We start from the raw sequence: 20553 nt of genomic DNA, 5'->3' as shown, positions 1-20553 counted from the left end.
AGCAACACTACTCTCTGCACCACTACGCAGCTGATTATAGAAATGTAAATTGTACTTTTTGGTTGCAATTTAGATCCACTTCATGAATTTAAATTCACTACAGGGTTAGTTTCATTTATAGCATCATTAAAACACTTCTCTTTTTTTAATTTCATTTGGTGAAATTACTATGGCGCACTATGGATGTGTCATAAATTACCCCTCTTGCTTTGTTTTGCTAATTGGTCTGTTACCTAATGTGGGCACCTGTTCTGAGTTTAGGCTTTAATTAGTTTGTCTGTTTCAACCCTCTTATTCCTTTGTCTTGAGGCAAATAATTGTTGATTGTAATTTTGCATTTCTAAGCATCATTTCCTGGTATATTTTTCAGTTCTGTGTTTTGTGTATTGACCCTCACTTGTTCTTCGGTCTATGGTTATGGATATTCCTCTGATGACCCTGCCTGTCTGTGCTATGGCCTATGCAGCACTATGGATGGATGGTCCTCCATTATGCCTAAGTGATTGTTTCTGCCGCCTTGGATGTATTTTGCCAACATTTCTCTGGTGCTCTTTAGCTTTGGAAAATGCAGTAAATCAGAATTATCAGGCGCATGGCATTGGGATGGACATACTTCAAGAAGTGGATGGGTTTCAGAACCAGAATTGAGAGTGCTCCCTTAATACACAACTCATTTGCTTTGTTTTTCAGAGGACAAAGGATAACCCTGACTTTAGGTCATAGATAAGAGAAATCTCTTCTTGCATGTACAATCCCACTGCTCTGCTCTACACAACAGTCCAGATGGAGGCTGTCATCACGCCCACCTTCTGACAAAGAGTGGAAATACAGCATTTTCCTGCCAAAAGTTTTTTCCCTTGTCCTCACTTGCCCTTCTTAAGAGACTGATCAGACTGATGGCACATGCTGGTATAATGAAGTATTATTGCCACCATTGTTTTTTAATACGCCATCAGATGAGGCAAATTTATTTAGTGCAAGCCATGAATTATTGTAAAAGTCCATTGTAGGGATTAGAACACTGGCAGGTAAGAGTAAACTAGGATAATCAGTGATCAGAAAACAGGAAAACGGGCGAGGGTCAAAACCAGGAAATTCAAGACATACCAACTCAGAAACAATGCTCAGATACATATGACTACAACTGACAAGACAAAGGGACGGAAGGGTAGAAACAGACAAACAGATGAAAGTGAAACACAGAACAGGTGAACACATTAGGGTAACAAATCAAAGATAACACAGGACTGAAACCACAAGAAAGGTACTCAAAATAAAATGGGGGGGAGAGGGTTCTGACAACTGATTGGACGTTTCTTACACAATATTTTAAGTATTTATTGGTCAGTTGTTAATTGCACTCTAATGATTGTTCTAATATCTTAATATTCATGATTTCTGTCTCTGTTGGATGAATGAAGATGCTGTGTATCACTGTCTATCCTTAAATCATACTTGTGGATTGTGGAGCTGCTTCATGAACAGGATACACTTGCTCACTGTATTTCAACACCACCTCATGGGATCATAACTTTCCTTGTGATGGGTTTTAATACCTTTATTTACTCTTTGCTGTCTGAGTGTAGTGCTATAACAATGAGATACAGCCAAAGCCTCTGCTACTGCTTAGAGAGTGGAAGAGAGAAAGGACGTATAGAGCCATTCAGCATGAGAGAACGTAAAGCGAGAGGACAGGCAGAGAAAGTGAGAAAAGGCAGAGGCGAAGGGTGATATTAGCCTTGCTGAGTGTGTTCTGACTGCCTATCACAGTAATCTCTGCGAACTGCTAACACACACCCTGCTAATGTGATTTGTCAACAAAGTGAAAGCAGTGTGACATTTTCACGAGAGAAGCCAAATGGAGCATCTCATCTCAGCTCTGCTCATAGGAACATCTAACGTGTGGGGCAGAAAAATGGATTTGATTGTGTAGCTGCCACCTTAATTTTCTAGTGCTCTCTTTATACTGTCAGTCTATTTAGTCATCCTTCTTTTAAAACCTTTTTTTGCATATAGTACTGTTGTTCTTAGATGCTATGTGTTTTGTACATTATGTATTTTGGGTTGTTTATGTGGAGGAAGACATCATATTGAGGTACGTCATTTTTATATTCAGAATCCAATGTCAGAGGCGTCAAGGGCAGGCAGAGCAGATGATCAGTGTCAAATCAATATCAAGAAGTGTCAGGTCTGAGTGAAAAGTAGATCAAACGCAGCTCCTGTCAGGTTTTAAATCAAGGAGGACATGATGAGGGTGCAAGGAATGTCAATCTGTTTTTGGTGCACGCACAATATCATTTAGATCATGCACTTGAAATGTAATGATGCTGCTCTGATTATCATTACAAAAACATGGCTGATGATGACACAGTCTGCAAAGCCTAGAGGGAAGGTTATGTATTAGAGGGTTTGTGTTTGATGGTGTGACACAAATCAGATCTTCACTTGAGTACTGATTGCCAGCACGATTCATAAGGTTTTTTCCCCCAAAAGCCCTTTTTAAATTGCATCAAACTTTTAAAAGTGGTATCAGGTAGCCACAGGCTCGTGGTAGAAGGTAGACAGTGATGTTGTGTTGCTCTGTTGTTCCCTGACGTTCATCTTGTCAGACCAAGCAGTTATAAAAGAAGGACCAACAAAAGCTGGTGGGGTTTCAGGGTTTTTTTTAATATGCATCGCAGCCGGAAGATTCTGGTCTGATTTTGCCAACTTTTCCCTTCACATGGAAAGTTTCTCTTTTACATGATTGACAGCTGAAGACTTTTAGGTCTGTCACTGATCCATGTTGGCTAGATATAGTGGTAAAGGGGTCAAGGCCTGTATGGACCCACCTCTTAGACTAGAGTAGATTTTCTTGCCCAGACAGCAGGGTTGCCAAGCCTTAGCTAAAGTTCCAGCCCAACTAAATTTCAGCAACCACACAAAAGGACCTGAAACTAGCCCAGAAAGTTAGGGAATTGGAAAAGGGAGACACAATTTTCTTCTTTTTCTCAGTCTTTGCATGGGAAAGAAGGCCACCATGGCATGCGCACATGTTTGATTTGCAGTATCTGCAATACACCTTTTTATCATGACCTGTTACAGCCATTGTCCCTCTTTACTCCATAATCCCTCTTTCTTTGCAATCTTTTCAAAAGTAATGGACCGATTCCCACAACCCTGCCAACCCTACCAGGCACTCAAGGAAGGCAACCAGAGCAATGAAAATCAAAAACAGAAACCATCCCAGGTTAGTTGAGGCAGAACTTCTTGAAGATTTGTCCATCCTTCCCTGTGTTCATGAGCCTGCTTTGCAAAGCAATGGTCGAGGAAAAGAGTGGAAACATAAGGAGATTGCAGCATACATGACCAAGAGAGAAGGAAATTCAGGAAAGGCAACAGAGGCGAAGAGTAATCGAGGGTCTCTTGTTCATCTTGTAGGAGCCGTTGAAAAGACCAGGTCTTTCCTCAAAACCCGTTATCTTCTGGGATTTCATGTTTGAAATGAAGGGACAAAGGGTGCTTTTGTGTGCACCATGACTCCCTTTTTTCATCCTCGAGCAGTTCTTTACCCCAGTTTTTCAGCTCCGCCTGGCCTTCACCTCTTCCATGTTCGACAAAGAAACGCACAAAGGCGGACAGCGACATGCTTCCCCCTTGTTCCACTCCGCGCAGCTAGCCGTAACCTGATACAACTTTCTTCCTCCTTCGTCTCTCCCATCACCGTACTCCAGAACTCTACAGGTGTAATTAATATCTGGGTTGCAGCCCTCTCTTTCGCTTTCTCTCCAGGGTCTCCGGTGTCCTCTCTGCTTTCGGCCACCGCGATAAGATGTCTGCACGATTAAGAGCGAAAACTAATCCCGTACTGAATGCTCAGGCAATACAAAGAACCACCAGCGAGGGGGGTGGTGGTAGATAGGGGGTGTGATGAGTAAATAATTGATTGGCAGCACTTTCAGGTTCTTTTTTAATCCGTAAATGAGAAGCCCAGCAATGCTTTAGCCTCTCGTGTCACCCTATCCTGGTACCATTAAAATAACAAGATGGAAGATAATGATCCTAGTTAAGATGTTGTTTACATGGGAGTAGAGGCAGAGAGTGAGAGAGAGAGAAAGTGAGGAGGGGGCAGGTTGCTTTCCTCCCCAGGATGATGGGGCTATATTCACTTCAGTAGGTTTGTGGAAGAAGATCTGCACTAAGCCTGGTTGACGTTGATCGGCGCTTATCTCTGTATCACTACAATGAGCTGGACTCTCATCAAAGACGTGCACATGAACAGGCCATCGCTATCTTGTCCATTAATCTACTCCGTTTACATGCCACCTGGTCTAAGTCGTCCGAGAACAAAACCGGCCACGGCCGAACAACCCGGGAATTATCAAAGCATCAGCACCTCTGGGTCACTTTAATCACAGGTAACTCTCAATCAGAGGCAGAGAGAGGGACCGAAACCAAGAGTAAGGAAGGGAAATACAAATGAAAATGGAGAGAAAGCATGATTTCCCAAGTTTTTTTCTTAATAATAACAGTGGTAGCAATTCTGTCAAAAGCCAGAACAGAGCTCACTGGTTTTCTGCTTTATTCTGGTCACAGTCAAAGTGGATCTTAAGCCTATTCCAGCAACACTTGGCATGAGGCGGGAATAGATCCTGGATGGGACACCAGTCCATCGTGTTGCGCTGTGAACATGCACGATGTAGAGCTGCCAATCCACCTATGAGCATTTTTTCTGGGATGCGGAAGGAAACGTGGAGCAAACCCACGTGGACACAGAGAGAACACGTGAAATATATATATCAGTAGTGACAATAAAGTAAACTCATAGGGGCCATTAGTGTTTGATTTAGTCATTAGGAACCAACACTTAACACTGTGTCCAGAGTGCGTTTTTCTGTGTTTCATAACACTTAAAAACACACAAAAAAAAGAAATTTTTTTTTTCTGATGAAAATATATATTCAGATATTTTTGAAAGAATTTCAAAATTAGTTGCAAATATTATATATCGTTTAACAATAAGTGCAATTTAGCTTTATTTTTTGATAAATCATGAAGTGAAAAGACTTGTTAATAGGACCAAACATTTGGACCCTAATGTACACATAAATGTGTGTTTCAAGGGGAGCAAGTCACCGTGTCTCATGACCGTTGTGGTCACTGGGATGCGTGGAGGCCTCTGGTGATGCATCACTACTGTAGCCTTGGGCACGGCAGCCAGGCTGAACACAATAAGCATCTGCTATCCAAAACCCTTTCCCATCTTCATCCATCAGAGGACGAGTGATGCGTAGGAAGCTGAGATCACCGTGAATAAAGATGTCTATTAGCTGAATGAAGGATACTTCATAAAGCAGCGTGACCTCAGAGAGGTCACGTGATGTCAATCGAGGAATGCTACTGGCAGAGGCGATGGGCTCTAGAGCTGGCCATTTCAGCCCTCCTCTCTAATACATTAACCATCATGCATTCTGCTCGGCCTCTAATGAAAGCATAAGGCCCCATCAGTCACTCAGAGCGCAAGGCAAATGGAAATTCAGTCGTCCTCAGGAAAGACACACACATGCTTCGGCGAGTGTGTGCACACACCCGCACATGACTAATCATCATTGCTGCCCATGGTGGAGCAATAACATATTAATATTCACTATAAAACCATTAAGGATTTTTTAAAACGTCCTCTTCCAAGGAAACCGCTGTCATTTTTGTGTTTCCGTGCCAGTCAGATGGATCGAGACAGAAAAATGTAATATTCATCTGAGGAAATCAGTGAACCTTGTTTATTTAGTTTATATCACTATTTATAATGTAAATATGAAACCCATCATCTTTTACGTTTGTTTGGGTTTATATTTCGAATGGCTTTTCCACAATGTTATAATGTTCCTTGCTAAAAAAAAAACAAAAAACAGTTTCATTGGCAGACATGATGAAACCCATCATCTTGATTAGTTTGGATTCTTGCGCTGATATTAACACAGGAAGACTAAACACAGTCTCACAGACACAGTAAATAAAATTATGAACACAGAAGGCCATGTTAAATATAGACCCCTCTCTAGAGAATTCTGTTAACTCTATCAACTTCAGCAGAGAGCCTGTTTGTCACATAGCAGAAATTCCCATAAAGGGAGTAATTGCTTTAATTACTTGGACATCCTTGATTTGTTCAGGAAGACAGTACTTCACTGTGATAAACTTGTGGAAATGCAATCACAGATTACTTACTGCATTCTGAAATTTCATTCATTATGATTATGATTTATCCAAAAACATAAAATATTGACTTACTTTACAAGCGAGACAAATATGAAGAGTGGTTTGAAATATATATTCAACACACATTATTCGCTTAACTTTTGAATTATTATTGCTCTATATACTCTTACTTGTTTTTTTTTTGTTTGTTTGTTTTTTTGCGCCATTCTGTATAAACGCTAGATATTGTTGTATATGAAAATCCCAGGAGATCAGCAGTTTCGGCAGTTCTGAAAGTGGCTGATGAGTGTATTTTAAGGAGATTGTAACATGTGCACTTTGTATTACACTGTAAATTTAGGATTAAAACCCTCACACTGAATCATTTATACAATGCGTTACTAATACTACACTATACTAATACTATACTAATATTGGACATACTCTCTCTTTCTGTTGCTTTCAGGGTTTCTTCCGCAGGAGCATCCAGAAGAACATGGTGTACACATGTCACAGGGACAAGAACTGCATTATCAACAAGGTGACGAGGAACCGCTGCCAGTACTGCCGTCTGCAGAAGTGCTTTGCTGTTGGAATGTCTAAAGAGTGTGAGTGCTAAAACCCATGCTAACTCTCTCTCTCTCTCATACACACACACACACACACAGTATTACCTGGCTAAGGGGTCTGCTCTGCGTCCCAAAATGTACTCCAGAGTCAGAGTTCAGATGGTAAATCTAAGAATAATATTAAAGCTCAGCTGTCAGTGTTGTGTTGACCTCCTTGCTTTAGAGCTGCACTAGTGAGTAAACATTATAATGCCAGTATGTTGGCACACAAAGGCTCCTACTTCCTACTTTAGAGAATTTTTGTTCACTGAGAAATACTGCAAGAAATGCAACATAGCCTATTCCATAGGGCGAAGCATAAGCATCAATATTTTTTGTTGAAAGTCAGCAAAATTCAAAGAGCAAAAGGATGACAATTAAAAAAGCACCACACACACAGAATTTTTTTAAACGCAGTTTATTTTCATCACTTTTTATTGCGTCTTTCCTGCCCCAATACTTCAAATTTTCAATAGCCAAGCATAGAAACTTTTTTTGCTATATTCAGGGATTTTTTTTAGAAGTTTTTGAACATTGGCATAGAATAAGGTGAATGGAAGTGAGTGGCACTATTGTCGTTGCGGCATTTTCCTTTTTAAAGATAACATCAATATCAGCAGATTTCTGCATGTGGAAATGGCATTTGGAAGATAAAACTGTAGATACCTTTCAGATATGGGCGTATTTTTTTTGCGTTTAAAGCATTTTCATACTCCACTGATAACTGACTTACTGACACTTGAATCTTGATGCTTTCTTCTAGATGCACCCATAGCCCACTTCACTGCTGGCTCCTTTAATTTAATAAATATTTTTTTCCCAACCTGCTTCATCAGACAGCACAAAGGAAATTGGAAAAAACATGATTAACACTATCGTGGCACATCAGGACACCGTAGATTCGCCCATTGCTCCTATAGTACCCTTGAAATAGGGCACTTGGGCTGCTGAATGCATCATTGCGCCGTCTGCGTCCTCGCGCTCTTGTCGCCTTGTTCTCACAGATCGGAATGCTTTGCATTTCACACGTTATTGGAGCATGTCGATTGCATCAGCGTTTATGGCTCCTGGTCCACTTCATGCTCCATTTGCCATGAGAGAAGAGGTGATTCTTACCCGCACGCTTTTCTGGGACAAAAGAACAATCCAGACGGTGATTTCTTAAACATTCATCCCGCTCTTCTTTCCTTATTCCATCCATAAAGGAGCAGATGCAGGTGTGAAGCTATTGTGCTGCTGGGGAACTCAAAAAAGTTTCTGATATCAGAGATTTCACAGGTATGGCAAAGTATGAAAGTTAATTTAAATAATTTACAACACTTTCCTAAAAGTGATGTAAAATATTTTATCTGATAGTCTTTCATATAATCTGGTCAAACCTGGAAAATGCTACACATTGTGAAATTTTTACATTTTCTACTTTATATAGTAAGGAAAACTACAGACTTTATAAAATAAGAATAGTATTTTAACACCAAAAGTGAAAAGGAAGCACCTCATGGCTCATTACATTCACTGTATGAAGAAATTTAGCTAGCAAACAAGCTTTGCTGTTTGTTAAACTGGTGCTTTACCCAACATATTCTTTGCAAGAAGATAGACGAGGTAAATAAAAGCATTCTACATCGTGGAATATTTATCTGTACTTTCTTAAAGTTGAGGTGTCAAAATATGTTATAAACACAATACTCAACTTTGGCCCAAACCTGATTTTTCCTCATTTTTGTCTGAATTCAGCCACAGTGATATTCAGTGGGTTTTCCCAGGCCACCACACATATTACTTTTATTCACATTATTCATAATATACAATAGCCAATTATTATTCACATGAAAATGACATGCACATGCTCACACACTTGAGAAAGATCAAGTAAAAAGAAATTTTTTCAAGCAAGTAAAAAGAAATCTAAGAATGATGTAATCGTATTTGTGAAATGTAATTTTAAAAATAAATACAATTTGATTTTTCTAACTGACAAAATGAAAACAATTCTTGATAGGAGACTCAGAAATCAGGACCCTGTTGTATGTCTTGTTCAACTATAATAGATACAATAGTCAGAGACAAACAAGGCAAAAGCTAAAAAAATGAATTTCATATTAATACTGTCTATATAGTAATATGTCACTGCACATCTCATGGAAAGCTAAAACAGGTAACATAATTATTAGCCTAAGCAGCCTTAAGGAAGATGTCAGCATCTGGCAGTCACCTGGTGAGATTCACTCCTCCGGGTGACGCTGGAGAATCATTAGGACACAACAGCAGCTGTAGCGCTCTCTCTCTCTCTCCCTCTCCCTTTCTCTCTCATGCTGTCTCAGGTTTTTCAGATCTTTGAGTCCAGGGACAGAGAGAGAGGGAGAGAGAGGAAAAAAGAGAATACAGCTGGCTGTGTTTAGATCCCTGGAGAGAGAATGGCTTAGGCCTCGTTATGCTGGTGCTTCTCTCCTCATGCGCTTTCACCAATCGTTCTTCCATCCTGATCCTCTTCCCCCTTCCCCACATTCACTCTGCACAGGAATGATGCACATGGTCCTCACACACTTCTGCTCAGTCTGTCGCCACTTCACTGCCAGTGTGTGTTTGTGAAAAGAGCAGGGGAGAAATATTATGTTTATTTCCCGGGGCATCTGTCGTGATGGTGGGTCGCATGCTGCACAGATGGCCGGCCTGGATGGGAACATGATCGACGCATGCCGTTAACATCACCACCTCTCTCTCTTACGCATACACCACACACACACACACACACACACACACGCACTCACATATGCAAAGAATGCTCCTGAGCTGAAATTCAGAGAAAAAAAAAACGAAGCAGGGATGGCTGGTAGACCATTAAGCCGTTAAATAAATGAATAAAATAAATACATGAAGATTATCATAGCTTCAAAAACATATGCTCAGAAAGATACAGGGAAGGAAAGGATTCTCTCATAGTTACTCATTCATTCATTCATTCATTCATTCATTGTGTAATGTAATTAGTGTGACTTTGTAGAAGATAGGTTAGACAAAATGATTAGACAAAGGTGTCTTTAAAAAAATAATATTATACCTATTTATGAACAAAGTTGTTAAACACCCTTACACCACACTGTTCACGCTGTTGAATTGGTCAGAAGACGTTGATTAATTTTCTATAACAGCAGCTCTGATAGTAGTTCCAACTGCAAGGCAAATCACAGGTTAATATTAATACTCTTGTTCTAAGACATTATCATTTCTGTACTAACAAGTTACACATGAATCTACATAAATGGAAATTTTAACAAAATAGCATTTTTGGAAGGAGTCTCCAGTGTCAGCACTTTGTAACACTCAGCTAAATCTGTAACTGTAAATTACAGGATAGAGGGCTTTGTGCTTCAGTTTCTCTGTAACATGACAAGCTGTGTTTTTTTAAACTTATTAAAGAGAGAAGAAAATTAAAGACAGAGAAGAAAGAGAGGCTGGTGAGGGAATGATTATTTATAGCTATTTATAACATAAGTGGAACAGGAACTAACTTGTTTCACGGATGTTCCAGAACATTAAATGCAGCTATAAACAGATACATCGTACAATTTGTCATTCTTTAATAAATAAAAATTGTAACTGTAGGGAAATTGGTATGGTATAAGAGGAATAAAACACTTGAGGATGTGAACACTGGGGTGATACCACCCTGTTGGTGATTATTTTCCTATAACAGAACACCCTGATGTGTTCCTTATTCCTTACTTAATCACACATGTAATTGCCTCCTAATGTGGTTGCACTACTTTAATAGCAGTAAATGCAACCAAACATTCCCTATTATTTGATATTAGTTGTGAAGGATTTTAAATCAAATGAGTAATTATCAACTGATTAGACATTTGGACTAGAAGAAATCATGAAAGAGGCATATACAGCATATTATCGTAGCACTGTATTAATAAGATACAATGTCAAACAGAGAAATACAGAGGGTTGACTGAGATAATTTTCTCATTTTGTCACATTTAAGTGCACTCCAAATCCCGATCATTTCTTTAAGAGGGGCTCGGAAATAGAACCAAAGCCTCTGAGCCCCCTCTCACGTCCGCGCAGCTTTTTATTTGTGTGTGTTAAGTACTGCTCAATAAAAGAGGCGATTAAGCCGATAATAGCTGCTAGATTGAGCAGAAAGAAAAGGCACATTAGGAGTACATTTTGTCTGAGAGGGAGAGACACTCCCACAGGTGGGATCCTCTGCTGGATTTATTTCCTCTTGCGGAGAAGAGTATTAAATGTCATTTATTTAATGGTGTTCTGTCCTTTGCATGATGAAGCGAAGCTCTGGCTGTAAAACAGAGTGGGAGCTTATTGGCCAGAAGACAGAACAGTCAACTCTGAATCATATTTGCTCCTGACAAGGAAGATTTATCAGAATATGAGTTTGAAAAAACACCTCTATATGAAGTTTCACTACAGTAATGTGAACAACTTCTCGGCTGACTGTGGTCTGGCAAAAGTAGTCCTGTCTAGTCTTGTTTAAAAAGTGACTCAACCTGCTGTACTTGTCTCATTGGGCAACATTTTAAATAAACCTGAACCTCAGCAGGCATTGCGTCATGGACTCCATTAAAACACAAAGAAAAAGCTACCAGACACTCACTTAAGCCACACTCAGAAGATCATATTTTTATGATCTGCATCAAGCATATATTCACTTCTACGTACAGTTGAGGTCAAAAGTTTACATACCCCTTTCAGAATCTGCAAAATGTTTATTATTTTACCAAAATAAGAAGGATCATACAAAATGCATGTTATTGTTTATTTAGTGCTGACCTGAATAAGATATTTCACATAAAAGATGTTTACATATAGTCCACAAGAGAAAATAATAGTTGAATTTATAAAAATGACCCCGTTCAAAAGTTTAGATCCCCTTGATTCTTAATACTGTGTTGTTACCTGAATGATCCACAGCTGTGTTTTTTTGTTTAGTGATAGTTGTTCATGAGGCCCTTGTTTGTCCTGAACAGTTAAACTGCCTGCTGTTCTTCAGAAAAATTCCTTCAGGTCCCTAAACAAAAACACACAGTATTAAGAATCAAGGGGATGTAAACTTTTGAATGGGGTCAACTGTATATACATTAGCTGTTTTTTTTAAGTAAACCTAATCTATGTACAAGTTGTACAGTTACTAATTGTAGCCCATAGTCATTGTGCACAATTTCTCAGTAGCTGTGGTGTGTTCGGATCTCAAAGAGACTCCTGGGAGAGTAAAATAAAACTGAAGTGACAATTAAAGGCAGTGAGACATGTTGAAAACCTGTTCAAAATAAATGAATGTAAAACAAAACCATGAGCATTTTGTTACTAAAGTAATTGTGAATGAAAACCTGATGAAAATCTTTGTTTAAATGTTGTTGATATCAGAGATGCAAACATGCACTGAATATCAATATGAAAATAATTTTACTGCAGTAATAATACGTAATAATTTGCATAAACATTTCTGATTGTTTGTTAAACAAAGGTATAATAAATAGATAAACTTGCTAATTATTCAAACAGCTTCTGTAAATTTAATATCTGCCCTTCGGTTTTACTAATTTGTACACACAGTTGCCATTGTACACGCAGTTTTCCACACATCATGGAAAATGCATGCTATTTTTCTTATTTGAAAGACACAACTCTCTGTAGACCCTGTTAGTAAATCAGTACACACTGTCTTGCATCTTATCAAGTTTGTACAAGTAGTCTTTCACCAAATCAGGGTCTGTGTGCATATTTTGTTAATGTCAGAATGATCAGGGCAACAGATCTCTCTGCCATGTTTTTAAAACGTTCATTCTGAAGAAACTGAAAAAAAAAAAAAAACCACACCCTAGAAAATAGAAATGTATAAACATGTCCTCAAAGGTGTGACTCTTATACCAGTTGGAGAACTTTGAGGATTATTTAAGGTACATTACTGGACCTCGAAGACCACTTTTGTACCTCATTTGTGCCTTAATGAGAACAACTGTTTTTGTTGATGGTTGTAGAGTGTAGAGATAACACTGTGAAGTTATTGTGAGTAATACACATTCACCGTCCACCTAAAGTGAAGAGTTGAAGATTGGAAAATATTGCTTTTTCCAATCTTCAACTGTCCAGTCTCAGTCTCTTATAGTCTCAGATTCTTGTTCCTGGCTGACAGAAGTGGAACCTGATGTGGTCTTCTGCTGTTGTAGTGGATCTGTCTCAGGGTTCAGCTTGCTGTGCATTCTGAGATGCTTTTCTGTTCACCATGGTTGGAAAGATTGGTTATTTGTACTGTAGCCTTCCTATCAGCTCGAACTAGTCCAGTCATTCTCCTCTGTCCTCCTCCAAAATGGAGCTCACTGGATTTTTTTTTTTTTGTATAATTCTGTGTAAACTCTAGAGAAATATTCAAAGTTTGAAAAATTCAAATCAGCCCATATGATACCAACATCCACAGTCAAAGTCACTGAGATCACATTTTTTCCCAATTCTGATGTTTGGTGTGAACATGAATCGTATTTATTGTGCAGTATACATTGCATTGCACATATAAAACCTAGATCTCACACACATCATAGTGAAGAGTCAAGTGGCCAGGGCTATTGGTGTTCAGATCATATATGGGATTAGGAGAGCCTCAGTGCTACTGATAGTAGCATTTACCACACTGACACCTGCTGCTGTAAACGTGTCAGCTTCAAGTGGTTGTTAAGTCAGTCTGTTAGCTCCCTATCACACTGTAATCTCTGAAGCGTGCTGCCCAATGGCTCAGCCACGTAAAGAGCAAAGCCCCTAAATCCATTCAAACTGGCTTCATGGACCGAGGAGCAGAAAGATTCCCGTTCTTTAATGCATAAGGCACACTAACTAAGACAAAGTGCTCATGGTTCAAAACAGGCCATGATGTAGGATACTGTCTGTATGTCCTATACTGAGTATAATTTCATTTTCTTGTGCCCTCACGGCTCTCTTGCTTTCTGTGCTTTCCATCTTCTTCGCTATGTCTGTCTGCTTTTGTCTTTTTTCCTGGAGGCCAAGATGCTTTGGTGCATTGATCCTAAGAAACATCAGAGTGCCCCTGCTTTTGTATTTGTGTGTTAGTGCCTGTGATCACGGACTCATGAGGCCTTTTTCAACTACCGCAAATAGAGCAAGGCTACCACTGATCTGTGGACCGTACATGCCAACTCTGATCTACCCATCCTCCGAAAACACAAAGCTTCCTTTATGTCTTTGTTTACTTTGTTTATATGTTTGTCTGTTTATCACATCAAGGGATAATTAAAAGGCATTCTCAAATATCTTGAATCCAAAGGGATTAAATTTCAGCAATTTGTACAAAATCTTTCATGTTGTTGCCAGTGTCAATAAGGTTTCTTTAAAATGTTTCACTTTAAGATTTTTTTTTTTTTTTTGCTAAGTCGATTCATGACTGGACAGACACACAAAATTGCAACAAGCAAATGGTTCAGTCTTCAGGCTTCAATTACACAGTATTTCCAATTATGCAGTAACCATGAACCCTCTAGAAGGTAACAGCCAAAATCCCAAATAATTTGGTTTTGCAGCGCCCAAAGCCCACATGATGGAAGAGTTTAATACTTTAAATATATAAATGAATAATTGTCTCATTTGTTCTAAAACTAGCATGTTTTGTTGATTGTAATAATTAGTAAAACAGCATTAGTGAACTAAACATGAAAGGGGGAAATTTGCATGAAATTACACTTAACAACAACAACATCTAATAGTAGTCCATAAAATACGAATTAAACCAGAAACAAAAGCAAAATTGTGTTTAGTTGGTTTCCAGGAAAAAGTTCCAGAGATAAGGTTAAGTCTTATTTGGCAGATTGTAGCCATGATTTAGTAAGATCCCAAATAAAAACTGCTACATTGTGTGTGCAATCTGATAAGTTTCATGTGTAGTTAGTGGGTGTGTTGTGGGTGATTTAAAGAGAATAATTGGAGAAGTTGGGGAAGGAAACAATATGTAAATGATTTTTTATGTAGTTGTTCTTGATAGTCATGGTAAGTCTCCACAGGCATGTGCAATTATTCTTGGAATATTCTTGGAACAGACTAAAGGAGCTGAAATATGAAAAATAAACAAAAGAAAATCCTTCAAAATATGATTATGAATGCATAATACAAGACCTGAGTGTGTGTTCTGTTGATAAGATACAGAACTGTGCACAAGTCTTAAGCACCCTCAAGTTTTGTCTTAGATGTTTGTCCTCTTCATTAGTGTGTAAGTGGAAAAGAGCAATTATTAATTGCTCTTATTTTAATAAAAAATTAAATGTTACAAGGAAATGTTTGTGTACTATTAAAGAACACAACTTATTATGTAATTGACCAGTTCTGAGATAGATATATAGATAGATAGATAGATAAAGAAAGAATAATAATAATAATGATAATAATAATAATGATAATAATTGGAGGCTTCCAGCACTATGATCTCCACTGTGTTGAAGAAATGTATCAGGTTCTCCAAGATGATAAAATCTATATTTTGCATGTTTGCACATTATGCAAAAAAATAGACGAGACATGCTATTTTGCTGAAAAAAATAAGGAAGTGAAGTCTCATAAAATTATTGCTTGACACACGGAACATTATGATGCCAGTGAAATTTTAGTCAGTTTCTGTGAATCTGTCCAGTATTGCTGCTATTGGTGACTTTTTAAATGCACATCATAGCAGCGATCACTTTCTGAGATTTCGCTCTAAAAATTCTGACACTGCCAGAACTTGTTGCCATCTTTGGTCACGAAGTCATCTGTAGGTGAGCACATCATATTACATTTATATTTACATTTCAGCACTATGTTAATATAAGATATCAGTTTTGGGATTAGGGCATTCGTAATTGCTCCATGCCTCCATTTTGATGACGCCACTAGAACACACAAACAAAGAAAACTGTGTTAATTCAATTATCAGAGAGTGTGTTGTTCAGTACAGGAGAAACCTGTTAAGTCTGAGATGTTTAGAAATGTGGAACTGATGTCACTGAGCCGGGTAATTAGCTTAGAAGACACCCAAGACAGACCAGCGGGGGGTCCATTTCATTATGAATATAAAGTAAACCACAATGTGCTGGGGGCGTCATTGTTTTGAGCATGCAGCCATTACAGGCCAGGTCACCTTTCTGCAGATAATGTTGGGAAAAAGTCCACCAATTATACAGTAACTTTAAGTTCTTCAAAAAAACATTTTTTTAACCCCTTTAGAAGCAAGTAAACAAAAACAAGTACTGATGCGGCATTGCAGCACTTAATATCCACGCATATTTTACCTCGTATTCGAGTATTTCTTCAGGGGTGTGTAACATGGAGGTAGAATGAACGTAATTAGTCCATGCAAATATGAATCATAAACACAGAGTTGCCGACATTGGTCTAGCTACAGCATTTTTGAGTACTTGCTAATCTGAAAACTACACTTTTCTGTAGTTTGGTCTGAAACTATAATTTAAGAGCAAACACTAATCAAATTTACATGGCGGAAAAGCCAGTTCACTGAAGGGGAAAGGACATGGGATACAAAAGCTATGCATTTGCTTCTGGTAACAGCTTTCACCTCATACCAGCTTTCTATGTGTAAACTTTAAATTTGAGTTCACTCAGTCTTGTGCACCATTGGAAAACAAGATAGCAATCTCATTTGTTGGTTAAAAAAAAAAAAAAATGGAAAAGCTGCTTATTATTAAATAAATCACCAGACTTTTGGCTCACTTTTTTTTTTCTTCTTTTTTTTTCGCAGTGTGCACTTTTTGTACACTGTTGCCTTGTGCACATCTGAAAGAAAAAAAATTATCTAGCTAGCTCCCCCTACATTCTCTCCAAAATCACATGCCTCCCACATCATATACATGACTCCCTGTAATTTCTGGATTTTGAATAACAAGGAAAACTGTGTGGTGAAAATCCTGTGTTGCAGTGACCCCCTTCAGAAATAACATACTCTTGAACTCGGCAGTATCATGTGATCAGTCTATGTGTTACCAAAATAAGTCTGGCTGGATAGGAGTAGGAGAAACTGAAATCAGTTGCAGTATTTCTATATCTGTGACAAAATACAAAGTGTAATGTGTCACCATTTAATATCTTTCTGTATGTAGGTTATAACTTTATACATATATTTTTTATAGTATTTACCATTTTCCTATTTGGGTAGGCAAATTGACTGATGTTGTCCTTTCACGTCAGCGTAAGACCATTTTTAATCAAAGTCTATATGATGATCAACAATAAATGTCTTTCACTAATGTCTACAACTGTGCTATAATATGAACATGGACCGGACTGCAGACTGAACATGCACTTGTGTTAATGTTGTAACATTTGTATAAAGTAAGATTATAAACTCAAGTGCTTTTTTATTAATCCAAATATTTCAGTCAGATATCGTGTCAATCAATGCATGTTTTATCATTTATGCTGTTAGCATGGAGCCATCCTGTCCTCTGTCATATACTAGAGTTTTTGTGGTAAAATTATGTTTTTCTCTCTGCCTGCTATGATATTCCTTTTAGCAGTGTTAGCACCTCTGAATATACATGCCTTAATCCATATTTATGTGTCCACGCATAAATATGACCGCCCATACATTTGCAATATAAATATTAATGAATGAATTGGAACCTAAGGGCAGGTGCATGGGAGCGTCACTGTGAGTCAATTCTTCTTTCTGTAAGATCACGGGGGAATTGCAGTGGCCTTACCAGACATGCATCATTGAGTAATAATTTTTTTCAGAGCTAGCACTGATCTGTGGTCCAAGGTACCACTTCTCCTGCAGCTCCTCCAAGGCTTAATGAAATTGGATGGTCCCCAGAGGGCCCCCTGCACAGCACCAGGTGTTCTCCCCTTAATGATGTCGTAAAGCTTGTCCGGCTTCATAAGCCTCGTCTGTATTAATCATGAGATGACTGCCTGCATGACTAATACAGAAGGTGAGGAATTCGCTCTTTTGCTCCATTGGCCCTGACAAGAGCCATGCCAATGAGAAGCTAAAGCCTCAAGGCCTCTATGTCCATCACGTCTGAGTGACCCTGCTTCAGATAAAGTAGTTTGAAATCTGCTTTCATTGACCTCCTTTTCTTCAGCTCTTGTACACCGTGGTGTATTTTCATTGACCTCTGTGGTTATGGAGGTTTTTCAAGGCTTTGTCTCTTACGATCTCTTGTAAGCTTGGACATAATGATAGCACCTGCCTTGACAGTGACATTTCAGAAATAATTGGAGCTTTCTGTTTCTGTTTTTCCTGATTTAGTTTTTAAAGTGGATATCTTATTTTAACACTGGCATACTAATTTCATATGTAGAAAAAATGGCATTTCTCTGTATGTAAGATATCCAATTTTATGAAATTAATAATTAATGGTTGTGTAAGCTGACTCATCACAAAATTTGTTATTCCTATACCGCAATGATGTTTTACATAATTTCCATGAAGTTCTATCCCTTTTTAATGCAGTTACCAATTTGCATGGCGACTGCTTGATTCGTTGTTTTATTTTATTGTGTATTGAATTAAAGTGTAATTAGTTAAAATTATAAAGTGTCTTACATTGAATTGCAGCACTAAGAAGCGCTGACTACATTAGTTCGAGTTAGTTCATCCTTAACAGAAATAAAAGATGAAGATGGAGGGCTATTGATGAATTTTCCTCAATTCCCCTTGCAGCTGTGCGGAATGACAGGAATAAAAAGAAGAAGGAAAGTCCGAAACCGGAGCTGACAGAAACCTATGAGCTCACAGCTGAGCTGGAGGCCATCATTGAAAAGATCCGGAGGGCACACCAGGAGACGTTCCCATCCCTCTGCCAGCTGGGCAAATACACCACGGTGAGAGTCCACCTCAAACACACACACACACACACACACACACACACACTCCATACAGCAGGCCATAACAGGATAGAATGTATTAAATTTAATGCATATTCAATTTCTGGTGATCTCACTTAAGGATTAACTTAGCGTATATCAATGTGCTTTGCAAAATCTAAATAAATTACCATTTATTTATTTATTTATTTATTTATTTGACTTTTATTTTACATAAAAACTATATATTTTTGCTCTATGATTACTATAATTTGAGTTCAAGCTCAAGAGAGAAATCAAAGGTTGAAGAGGAAACAAGAACAGTGTGCCTCTGTTTTACAGTTTGTTCAAGAAGTTAATAATTGCAAGAACTTAAAACTGAAATGCGGGTGTATCAACGATATGCATCAACAAACCGTTGAAATATGATATGACGGTAAAATAAAAGAGTGTAGAAATTAGTGATTAATAAGTTCATCTGAATGAAAACCTTCAAAGGCTCTGTATAAATGCTGTTGGCATCAGTGATTATTTAATATGAAACAGCTTTACTGTGGTAATGTATGTCATCATTTTAATAAACATTTCAGGTAATTTACCAAGGCATAATTTTGATAAACTTTCTTATCGTTTAATTTTTTTAATTATTAATTTAAAGGTATAATTTTGTCTTCAACTCACAGAAATAGCCTTTTACAAATTTTTCAGGCTTATTAAATCACACTGTGGGTGCAAAATTAGTGTGCATTGACACAGCCCAGTATTTTGTACGTTTAGGCAGAAGTAATGCAAACTGCATATTCATTAAGGCAAACATGCAAAAACATGCTATTCTGCTTATATGAAAGACACAATCCTATGTTGGTAAATCAGCTTTCCCCTTTGTTGTGGGTTTTATTTACGTATTTCGACTTCTTTATTTTGTCCTAAGGTTATGCAAGCTTCTGCAATCAACCGTAACATGTAACCAAGCAAAAACTAATGCACATTTTAAATGGACAAACGTGCAGCATTTCAATACAAAATAAGCCTTCTAGCATAAAGAAAATTCACTGGCTGTGAGTAGACACATGGACACACCTAACCACATTTGAGTTTTTTAAGTTTATTTGGAAACAAGTTGTGTAGGATGTTTTTGTATGCTGAAGGATTACAATTTTCCTTCCCTGGAACTAAGAGGCCCAAACCTGTTCCAGCATGACAATGCCCCTGTACACAAAGCGAGGTCAATGAGGACATGATTTTCCAAAGTTGGAGTGGAAGAACTTGAGAGCCCTGACCTCAACCCCACTGAACACCTTTGGGAACCGGAACGCCGACTGCACCCCGGACTTCCTCGTCCGACATCAGTGCCTGACATCACTAATGTTCTTATGGCCGAATGAACAAATCTCCATAGCTACACTCCAGAAAACCTTCCCAGAGGAGTGGAGGTTATTATAACAGCAAAGGGGGGACTATACCTAAAAGCATATATGGGTGTGATGGTCAGGTGTGCACATACTTTTGGCCATGTAATGTATAACAGTGTGGCTAGATGGTGTGGTAATGTAATCAAATATATGAACTGTCAAGTCGACCCTGAGCAGGGTCAAATCAAAGGGCCCAACCCTGTTTGATATGGGTCTTATGCTGTAATACTTACTGCACCAAGCACAGCGGTAATCGATGGCACATACTCCATTCTAAATCCTACTCTAATACACAGTGCTCAATTGCCAGTGCTGTCTTTGGCAAATCCCTGCAAAGTATTCAATAACTTGCATTCCTTTCTTCATGCTGTTTTTGCTTCAAGGCTTTTTAGTTCAGTATCTGGAAGTAAAACGCTTTGGATAATCAGTGAAAATCAATGGCAGTGTAATAAGATTAGACAGTTCCTCACAGAGCATGTTTGAATGTTGGCAGTGTGAAGGAGCCTGTTTAACATTATATATGAAGG

At 38.3% G+C, this 20553-nt stretch overlaps 1 protein-coding gene across 2 annotated transcripts in view; it reads left to right on the top strand.

Moving 5' to 3' along the window:
- The window catches only part of LOC113543808 (retinoic acid receptor beta), a 142859-nt gene that overhangs the window by 99961 nt on the left and 22345 nt on the right, over positions 1-20553 (top strand). For both annotated transcript variants that reach the window (XM_026942279.3, XM_026942280.3), the window contains 2 exons: positions 6644-6785; positions 18472-18632. In XM_026942279.3, the coding sequence (XP_026798080.1) occupies positions 6644-6785; positions 18472-18632 (303 nt within the window). The remainder of the gene's footprint in view (positions 1-6643; positions 6786-18471; positions 18633-20553) is intronic.

Source organism: Pangasianodon hypophthalmus, chromosome 29 (assembly GCF_027358585.1).
Source record: "Pangasianodon hypophthalmus isolate fPanHyp1 chromosome 29, fPanHyp1.pri, whole genome shotgun sequence".
NCBI lineage: Eukaryota > Metazoa > Chordata > Actinopteri > Siluriformes > Pangasiidae > Pangasianodon > Pangasianodon hypophthalmus.
This window is presented reverse-complemented; position numbering and strand designations above follow the sequence as displayed.